Raw genomic sequence first — 10,912 nt, 5'->3', positions numbered from 1 at the left:
CCCCCCCCCAACCTTCCCCTGTTGAAGGAATGTTCTGTTTTTTTTCTGCTTCTCTCACCCCCCCCCCCCCCCCCCCCCACACACACCCCCCCCCCCCCCCCCTCCCCCACACCTCCCAGCTAGGGGTGTTATTCTTTGTTGTTCGGTATTGGGAGGGGGAAGGCCTGCATGGCCCTTTCCCTTGCTCCCTATACTTCGCTTTTTGCTTTCTTTGGGATCCCTCCACATCCCCTCCCAGCTCTTGAGTGTGACCTCCCTTGTCTCCCTCTCTTTCTTCCCCCCCCTCTTGCAAGTAGCTGTTTGCCTCGAACAGGTATTGGAACGGGCTGATGAATGGCCTCCAGACTTTGTGGAAGCCCTGGTCCAACCATCGGATGGTGTACTTGATCTTTTCCAGGTGGGGAAATTCCGCCAGGTCTGCCAGCCAGTCTGCAGCTGTAGGTGGTGCTGCTGATCGTCAATCGAGCAGGATTCTCCGGCGTGCGATTAGGGAAGCAAAGCGAGGTTGTCTGCCCTTTTCCCCATATGAAGGACTGGCTGGTCCGAAACCCCAAAGACTGCCTCTCTCGGGCACAGCTCCAACCTCACCCCCACAACCTTAGACATCGCCTCGAAGAAGCTGTCCAGAACCTGACAAATCGGTGCATGCCCAGAACATGTGGGCGTGGTTGGCCGGGCTTCCCTGGCACTGTTCACATTATCATCCACCTCCGAGGAGAACCTGCTCATTCGGGTTCTATTCAGGTGGAACCACTTTAAACGGCATGAGGCTTAGCCTAGCACAAGAGGAGGTGGAGTCATCCCTGCTCAGTGCTTCGCTCCAGAGTCTCGAACCCACTTCCATCCCCAGTTCGTCCTCCCATTTCTGTCTACTTTTGTCCAGTGGTAGTCTTGCCCTGATAGCAACTGTCCGTATATCTTCCCACAGTACCCCCCCTCCTTATAGTCCGTGTTGATTAGCTCCTCTAGGAGCGTGTCTCTCAGGGCCCTGGGGTACCATGCCGTCACCTTACAGAGAAAGTGTTTAATTTGGAGGTGCCTCTGCTCCTGTCTTGTCAGTAGGTCCAGGTTCTCTGTCAGTTCATCTAAGGTTGCGTGTCTGTCCCCAATGTAGAGGTCCCTAACCACTAACGTCCCCCTGTCCTGTCTCCCGAACAGAGTGAGACGAGTGTACCTGTATATGAGTTCCAACCTGGACTAGGAAGCAATGCACGAAGTACCCTTTAGCTCTATCAAATGCCAGCAGCTTTCCGACCCTGCTCTGAACTCCTGCTCCTGTTTCTCATGCCTCGCGTTCTCCCTGCAGCTTCAGCCTCTGGTGATGGTGGCGGTGGCTCAGTGTGCAGTGCATGGATGGTGGGGCCAGAGTGCAGATAACGTAAATGCAAAACTGGCAACACAAATCGAAAAATGAGGCCCTAAAGAGTAAACAACATTAAAACAAACCATGTTAACCAGAGCTACGTAAATCAAGGACTGATTGCACAGGAGATTGCGTCCTTTTTGGCTGTGTGATGTCAGCACCCTGTAGGCGGTGCGGATTGAGGAACATGCTTCAGGCAGCAGGGACTGGAAAACTTGAAAGCACTGTAAACTGAGGAAGACAGTGCAGAACTTCAAAAGGTCAGAGACAAGTGGGTAGAATGCGCGGATATGTAGCAGACGAAGTTCAAAATGGAGAAATGTGAGGTGATACATTTTGGTAGGAAGAAAATGGACAGACATTACAAAATACTCTGCGGCATTGCATACAGTTCTGGGTGCCGCATTTTAGGAAGGATGTGAAGGCGTTGGACAGAGATTCCAGGGATGGGAAACTTAAGTTATGAAAATAGATTGGAGAAAATTGGGACCCTTCTCCTTGGAGAAAAGAAAGCTCAGAGGAGATTTGATAGAAGTATTCAAAATAATGAGGATCCTGAATACTGTTCCCACTCGTGAAAGGATCGAGAACTAGAGCGTACAGATTTAAAATAATTGCCAAAAGTGATCATTTAAGCAAATCTCACAGGGAGCGGTTAGGATCTGGAATGTTGATTGGGACAGTGGTAGTATGAAGGGCAGAGAAGGGCAAAGTTCCTAGATTGTGTTCAGGAAAATTCCTAGATTGTGTCCAATCCAACAAGAAAGGATGCACTGTTGGACCTGGCTCTTGGAAATGAGGTGGGTCAAGTAGACCAAGTGTCAGTGGGAGAACATGTAGGAGACAGTGATCATTATATTGTAAGGTTTAGGACGATGTCGAAAAGGTTAATAGGCAATCCAAAGTAAAAATAATTAGCTGGGGAGAGCAAACTTCAATGCGGCAAGAATGGAGCTGGGCCGGGTAGATTGAAACCAAAGGTTAATGGGAAAAACTGTAGCTGAACAATGGGCTACCTTCAAAACAGAAATGGGCCAGACACAGTCAAGGTATATTCCTTAGGTGCCCTCAATGATCCTCAATGTGTTTGGCCTTCCTAGCTCGACCTCTACATCTAGGTGTGTCCCCAGGATGCACATCATAGATGGATGCAGTTAGCTGCCTACCTCATCCCAGTGCCTTCGATGCCCTTTGCAGGCATCATCTGGGGGCTGTGGCGCCGGAGGGTTCCGGTGCACTTATCGTCATGTTCCAGGTGCTGACTCTGAGGTGCGGCCTCATCAGTGTGGTTGAACTCAGGGGAGCTGGTGGCCACTGTCGCCACTCCATGGGATGGGTCTGGGTTGCCACCCAACATCCCCTTTCTCCCGCTCGGTGCCCATAGAGCCCTGGGGTTTACCTTGAGATAGAGGGACAGCTGGTTCGAGCCCCGGCTGCCCCTGCATCATTTGGTTCTGTCATCCCTGGCGGCTCTCCGATGCCTGCACCATCTTGTCATTCAAAATCATGACGGGGCTAAACAGAGTAGATAAGGAGAAACTTCCTGTTCGTAAAAGGATCAAAAACGAGAATGCACAGATTTAAAGAGATTTGCTAAAGAAGCAAACGAGGGGCGAAATTCTCCCAAAGGGAGACAAAGTGCCGACACCGGAGTGAAACCCGGAGTGTTTCACTCCGGCGTCGGAGGCCACTCCTCGCCCCTATTTCCCCCCTGGGGGGGGGGGGGCTAGGAGCGGTGGCGCGTCAATCTCGCGCACCGGGCCTTAACGCTTGCGTCAAAGCGGCACGGCCTGAATGACCGCGGGCCAGACCCCTCCTGAGCACGCCCCTGGTGCTCGATCCTCCTTCCGCCCCCCACAGGCCCCACACGCAGTGGTCGCGCGATGTTCACGCCAGCAGCGACCGGGTGTGGTTGGCGTCGGCGTGAACTGGTTGGATTCGGCAGGCCGCTCGGCCCATCCGGGCCGGAGAATCGCCGCTCGACTGGAGCGGCGATTCTCCGAGCGGCCTGTCGCAAAACGCGACATGCCGTTTTGGGGGGGTGGGAGAATCGCATGGGGGTGCCAGGACGGTGTGGCGTGATTCGCCCGGCACTCCCGCGATTCTCCCACCCGGCGTGGGGGTGGGAGAATCGCGCCCGAGATGTGAGAAAAATATTTTTCCCAGTGGTTTGAATCTGGAATGTAGTCTGGAAAGTGGTGAAGGCAGGTTCAATCAAGGCATTCAAGAGGGCTCTAGATGATTACTTGAATAGAAACAATGTGCAGGGGTGTGATGATATGCATAGAGCAGGTTTGTACATAATGTTATGCATGACCTCCGACCACTAGGGGGAAGTGTTAACCCACCATGTGACCCAGTAGCTGGGGAGTTGAAAGCAGTTTGTGCTGAGGTATAGATGTATTTTGCAGTAGCTCTACAATAGATAATTAGTGTTAGTTTATTATTTTATTTGTCTTAGTTATCTTTATCATGCAGTTGTTCCATAATAAATAATTTAAATTAGATGTTCTGTAGTTTATCATTTACTTTGGTCAGTCTACAGAACATGGCAAGGGGTACTGGGTAAAAGGCAGGGGAATGGCATGAAGTCATAATGTTGGTTTGGACAGCTGGTGCAAGCCCACACAATGGGCCAAATAGCCTCCCCTGCACAGTGCCAATTATGTGATTCTGTGGAATGCATGGGAGTGTGGTGCAGACGAGTTCAATCTAGGCTTTCACGAGGGAATTGGATCATATTTTTGAAAATAAACAATCTGCAGGGTTAAGGGGAGAAGACGGGGATTGGTATTGGATGAAATGCGCAGAGAGCTGGTACAGACACAAAGATCTGTAACCGTTCTGTAATTCTGGGTGCCCAGTCCGGGAGTCAGGGACTGGGGGGGACACACTCCGGATGGTGGGCACTGAGGACACGCGGCGGAGGGGAGGACACGCGGCGGAGGGGAGGGCGCGCTCAGATGCTGGGCGCTGAGGAACGTGCGGCTGGAGGGGTGCTCTGGACAGTGGGCACTAAAGAACTCAGGGCACGCTGCCGACAGTGGGTACTGAGGAACGCTGGGGGCGTACTCTGGACAGTGGGCACTGAGGTCACGCGGCGGGAGCGCTGGACGTTGAGGAAAGGGGCTGGGGGCGCGTTCCGGACGCTGGGCACGGCGGAACGCGCGACTGTGAGGGGCGCGCCTCTGGCGGCTGCTATGGTAACGGGGCCACTTCGCACTGACTGAGGGAGGGTTGATTCATGGCGCAGGCTCCTTCCGGCTCCGACTGATGGGCCCGGGGGCGGCCGCCTTTTCCATCGCGTCTCAACGACTGAAGGGGGCGTGAGAACCGTCATGTTTCAGCCCCGTGATCAGGACACGCGAGCCAGGTAAGGCTGTCGTCATTGGGACCAGTTCGGTCTTCGTCGGTTAGGAAAGTGCGAGGCTCCATTCAAGGCCTAGACTTGGCCCGCGGTTTCGGGATCTGCAATGTTCAGTCATGGTTAGAAATAAATAAACGCAATGGTTTGTTTGTATCGGAACGCAGTAATAAATAATCTGATATGACAATCAACCCACCCGCTTGTGGAGGGTGATTTGATGTTTGTATTTCGGCCTCGATGCCCTTTTGGAGTGTAAGAACCTGGGAAATGCAGCGTCAAGGTTTCTACTCATTCATTTTGATTGCCAGAAATCAGGGGCACAACACGATATGATGTTTCCATTGCTTTTGTCAAGTTCCCCAAATAGGAGCTGATCTAATTATGCCAGACACAAACAAACTCTTACGGGTGCGATTAATGACAATAAGATTAACCTTTTCCCCAAAACAGTGCCAAGCTTTAGCTTTACGAGTTGTAATATTTATTGTGTGTTTACATTGTCCCCTCCCCAAATGCCAGTTAGACAATTTGTGTTCATTCACACGTTTTCTTAGTCAATTCTTTGACCCAAGGTCAACACATCTAACGCAAGATAAGAAAGAAAAAGTTGGGAATTCTGTGGAGGTGGGAGATTGTGACGCAAATAAATGGAAAATAACATCTATTTACACAGTTCTTTTCTAAAATTCGAACAAGAGAATGAGGCAAAATATTTTGGGCTTCCCTCGATGCTAAATGGTGTACTGAAACTTTGATGCCTGCTAAAATTGGATGGAATTGTGGGTGGGGGAAAAAATGAGCAAGGGCCACTTGATTTGCTTTATTCAATATTCCCTCCACTCCATTCACTAAATTCTAACACTTAGCAGTCATCTGAATTTCTGCAGAAACCCGAAAAGGCACCACAGGCGCAGCAGACCAAATCAAAACACGCAGGGGATGGGACATCAAGTTGACATCTGGGGCATGATTCTCTGGCTTCGTTTGCACTCCCGCTCGAGCGAAACGAGGCCGGTGAACAGCGGGAGAGGCCAGAAGCGAATGTCGCAACAGATGCCAAACAGTTTGCGATGCAACCAGCCAGCTCCTGTAGTCGAAATCGGGATCTCCCCTCAGCGTGGTGAGAAATCAATTATCACCACTTAAGCCCTATTTCCATACAATTAACGGGAGCTACCCTATATCCAACAGCCTCCTGTCATTCATTGGCCTCCCCAGCAAGTAGTCATGCTGGCGCGATTAGTACTCCCTTTGAAAAACGTGAACCTGATGGAAGGGCTTCTGTAGGGGACCAAGAAGGTGAATAGCCATCTTTGTTCAGAGGCAGAGTTCGGGGATGCTGGACTTGCCACCCCAGTGCTCAGCGGAGGGTGGGGGGGCTGAATGGGTCGCCATGGGAAGGGAGGGCAGAGACAACCCTGTGTGGCTCCAGCATGCCAACCACTGGATCGTGTGTACCTGTTCTTGGTGCAGCCCCTGCCTGCTGCCATTTCAGAGACATGGATAGAACAGGGACAGGAATGGTTGTTGCAGGTTCCGGGGTTTAGGTGTTTTAGTAAGCTCAGAGAAGGGGGCAAAAGAGGGGGCGGTGTGGCGCTGCTAGTCAAGGACAGTATTACGGTGGCGGAAAGGATGCTAGATGGAGACTCTTCTTCCGAGGTAGTATGGGCTGAGGTTAGAAACAGGAAAGGAGAGGTCATCCTGTTGGGAGTTTTCTATAGGCCACCTAATAGTTCTAGGGATGTAGAGGAAAGGATGGCGAAGATGATTCTGGAAAAGAGCGAAAGTAACAGGGTAGTTGTTATGGGAGACTTTAACTTTCCAAATATTGACTGGAAAAGATATAGTTTGAGTACATTAGATGGGTCGTTCTTTGTACAATGTGTGCAGGAGGGTTTCCTGGCACAATATGTTGACAGGCCAACAAGAGGCGAGGCCACATTGGATTTGGTTTTGGGTAATGAACCAGGCCAGGTGTTAGATCTGGAGGTAGGTGAGCACTTTGGAAACAGTGACCACAATTCGGTGACCTTTACGTTAGTGATGGAAAGGGATAAGTATACCCCGCAGGGCAAGAGTTATATCTGGGGGAAGGGCAATTATGATGCCATTAGACATGACTTAGGATGTGTAGGTTGGAGAAGTAGGCTGCAAGGGTTGGGCACACTGGATATGTGGAGCTTGTTCAAGGAACAGCTATTGCGTGTTCTTGATAAGTACGTACCAGTCAGGCAGGGAGGAAGGGGTAGAGCGAGGGAACCGTGGTTTACCAAAGAAGTGGAATCTCTTGTTAAGAGGAAGAAGGAGGCCTATGTGAAGATGAGGCGTGAAGTTTCAGTTGGGGCGCTTGATAGTTACAAGGAAGCGAGGAAGGATCTAAAGAGAGAGCTAAGACGAGCAAGGAGGGGACATGAGAAGTCTTTGGCAGGTAGGATCAAGGAAAACCCAAAAGCTTTCTATAGGTATGTCAGGAATAAAAGAATGACTAGGGTAAGAGTAGGGCCAGTCAAGGACAGTGGTGGGAAGTTGTGTGGAAGCTGAGGAGATAAGCGAGATACTAAATGAATACATTTTGTCAGTATTCACTCAGGAAAAAGATAGACCCAGGCTATTAGAATAGATGGCATTGAGGTGCGCAGGGAAGAAGTGTTGGCAATTCTGGGCAAGGTGAAAATAGATAAGTCCCCGGGGCCTGATGGGATTTATCCTAGGATTCTCTGGGAAGCCAGGGAAGAGATTGCTGAGCCTTTGGCTTTGATTTTTATGTCATCATTGGCTACAGGAATAGTGCCAGAGGGTAGCAAATGTGGTCCCTTTGTTCAAGAAGGGGAGTAGAGATAACCCCGGTAACTATAGGCCGGTGAGCCTCACTTCTGTTGTGGGTAAAGTCTTGGAGAGGATTATAAGAGATACGATTTATAATCATCTAGATAGGAATAATATGATTAGGGATAGTCAGCATGGTTTTGTGAAGGGTAGGTCATGCCTCACAAACCTTATCGAGTTCTTTGAGAAGGTGACTGAACAGGTAGACGAGGGTAGAGCAGTTGATGTGGTGTATATGGATTTCAGTAAAGCGTTTGATAAGGTTCCCCACGGTCGGCTATTGCAGAAAATACGGAGGCTGGGGATTGAGGGTGATTTAGAGATGTGGATCAGATTTTGGCTAGTTGAAAGAAGACAGAGGGTGGTGGTTGATGGCAAATGTTCAGAATGGAGTTCAGTTACGAGTGGCGTACCACAAGGATCTGTTCTGGGGCCGTTGCTGTTTGTCATTTTTATAAATGACCTAGAGGAGGGCGCAGAAGGATGGGTGAGTAAATTTGCAGACGACACTAAAGTCGGTGGAGTTGTAGACAGTGTGGAAGGATGTTGCAGGTTACAGAGGGACATAGATAAGCTGCAGAGCTGGGCTGAGAGGTGGCAAATGGAGTTTAATGTAGAGAAGTGTGAGGTGATTCACTTTGGAAAGAAAAACAGGGATGCGGAATATTTGGCTAATGGTAAAATTCTTGGCAGTGTGGATGAGCAGAGGGATCTCGGTGTCCATGTACCTAGATCCCTGAAAGTTGCCACCCAGGTTGATAGGGTTGTGAAGAAGGCCTATGGTGTGTTGGCCTTTATTGGTAGAGGGATTGAGTTCCGGAGCCATGAGGTCATGTTGCAGCTATACAAAACTCTGGTACGGCCGCATTTGGAGTATTGCGTACAGTTCTGGTCGCCTCATTATAGGAAGGACGTGGAAGCTTTGGAACGGGTGCAGAGGAGATTTACCAGGATGTTGCCTGGTATGGAGGGAAAATCGTATGAGGAAAGGCTGATGGACTTGAGGTTGTTCTCGTTAGAGAGAAGAAGGTTAAGAGGTGAATTAATAGAGGCATACAAAATGATCAGAGGGTTAGATAGGGTGCACAGTGAGAGCCTTCTCCCGCTGATGGAGGTGGCTAGCACGAGGGGACGTTAGCCTTAAATTGAGGGTTAATAGATATAGGACAGACGTCAGAGGTAGGTTTTTTACGCAAAGAGTGGTGAGGCCGTGGAATGCCCTACCTGCAACAGTAGTGAACTCACCAACATTGAGAGCATTTAAAAGTTTATTGGATAAGCATATGGATGATAATGGCATAGTGTAGGTTAGATGGCCTTTAGTTTTTGACTTCCCATGTCGGTGCAACATCGTGGGCCGAAGGGCCTGTACTGCGCTGTATCGTTCTATGTTCTATGCTGCCTCGTCGACCATCCATGATCCCCACTGACTGCCGAGGTCTCTGGCCGTGCGGATGAAGACTATTGCTAATAGAGAATTGGCAGTCGTGGTTAAATGAGCACTTCATGGGCAGCACGGTGGCCTTGTGGTTAGCACAACCGCCTCACGGCGCTGAGGTCCCAGGTTCGATCCCGGCTCTGGGTCACTGTCCGTGTGGAGTTTGCACATTCTCCCCGTGTCTGCGTGGGTTTCGCCCCCTCAACCCAAAAATGTACAGAGTAGGTGGATTGGCCACGGTAAATTGCCCTTAATTGGAAAAAATAATTGGGTAATCTAAATTTAAAAAAAAAAAAATGAGCACTTCACACAACCCAAGTGGATTCATGTAGGTGAGCGAGCCATGTAGGATGTGGGAGTCACTACGGAGCATCCTAATGGCACCTCGATGCATGGACGCTGTGCTTGAACACTGTGGGAGGCAGCACCACAGACACAGCAGACCAAATCCGAACACCCAGGGGAGGGGGAGATACCTGGAGAGATGGGCCAAGGGTTCGGAGGTCGGCCCGCATTACCGTGACCGAGGTGTTATACTGGTTGTGGTCAAGGGTGTTTAATGTGTTTTAAAATTCACCTCTCTCCTGATATTATTGCCCTCAACCCCTTCCCCTGGTGCCCTCAGTGATCCTCGATGTGTTTGGCCTTCCTAGCTCTATGTCTAGGTGTGTCCCCAGGGTGCACATCAAAGATGGAGGCAGCCAGCTGCTTACCTTGTCCCAGGATCTTCGATGCCCTGGCAGGTGTCATCTGGGGCTCTGGCGCCGGAAGGCTCTGGCGCACTTGTCGGCGGCACATGCACAGCCATGCTGCCCTGTTCCAGGTGCTAACTGTGAGACAGGGCCTCATCAGAGGGGTGGAACACGGGGGAGCTGGTGGCCACCGTCGGCACTCCATGGGACGGGTCCGGGTTGCCACCCAATGCCCCCTCCTCCCACTTGGTGCTCATAGTTGGTTTGAGCCCCGACTGCCCCTGCATCATTTGGCTCTGCCGTCCATGGCGCCTTCCTGATGCCTGCACCATCAGGCAAGGCTTCTCAGTGACTGAGCCATGCTGTGCAGCACCTTGGCCATTCCCATCTGAGAGCAGGACATGTCCCACAGCACCTCATCAAGGTCAGAATGGTACTGGGTCACTTCCCCAATGAGTTGGACATTCTGCCGAGACCCTCAGCCATAGCTGGCATCAACTGTGCGGCATGTTCAAAACCTTCATTGATGGTGCTGATGTCGTGCATCAGGCCCTCCACTGAGGTTGCCACCCTAGCAGTGTTGGTCTCGGTGCCACGCATTGCCAGCAGAATCTCCTGCGCTGTAGCCTCTGGGACTCCTCCAATCGGCTATGGATCAGCTGGAGTGTCACTGGCATCTCCCTCTGAATTACTTGACCACATCCTATTGTCTCCATCAGCTCTGGGAATACCACTTCCATCAGGCTGGGATCCAGCTGGGTTTTGGGAGCCAGCAGACCTCCACCTGCTGTCTCGCCTGGGGGTTCCGGCCTCCACCTGATGTACAGTAAGAAGTCTTACAACACCCTGTTAAGAGTCCAACAGGCTTGTTTCAAATCACTAGCTTCCAGAGCACTGCTCCTTCTTCCGAAAGCTGGTTGTTTGAAGCATCCCTGTTGGACTTTAATGTCAGCATCTCCACATCACCTGATACACATTAGTAGCTGTGTGATGCTCACCAGATTGTGCCCCACAAGCCTGACCACTGTTTCCCACCGAGGCCCGTGTATCTGTGCTGGTGGAGGGTGGGGATGATTGCTGTGAAGCCTCGATCGTGTCTTCCTCTGGGCTCCGCTCTGAAATGAAATGAAAACCGCTTATTGTCACAAGTAGGCTTCAAATGAAGTTACTGTGAAAAGCCCCTGAGGTGATATCCTGGGAGACTAGAGAGGATGCCAACCGAGATG

At 50.8% G+C, this 10,912-nt stretch overlaps 1 protein-coding gene across 1 annotated transcript in view; it reads left to right on the top strand.

Moving 5' to 3' along the window:
• The first annotated feature begins 4,456 nt into the window (after positions 1 to 4,456).
• Positions 4,457 to 10,912, top strand: part of LOC119972412 (protein FAM92A-like) — a 43,780-nt gene continuing 37,324 nt past the window's right edge. Inside the window, 1 exon segment of the mRNA XM_038809042.1 lies at positions 4,457 to 4,736. Within this exon segment, the coding sequence (XP_038664970.1) occupies positions 4,702 to 4,736 (35 nt within the window). The 5' untranslated portion in view covers positions 4,457 to 4,701.

This window comes from Scyliorhinus canicula, chromosome 10 (genome assembly GCF_902713615.1).
Source record: "Scyliorhinus canicula chromosome 10, sScyCan1.1, whole genome shotgun sequence".
NCBI classification, from domain to species: Eukaryota; Metazoa; Chordata; class Chondrichthyes; order Carcharhiniformes; family Scyliorhinidae; genus Scyliorhinus; species Scyliorhinus canicula.
Note: the sequence above shows the minus strand (reverse complement) of the source record. Positions and strands in the feature narration are given on the sequence as shown.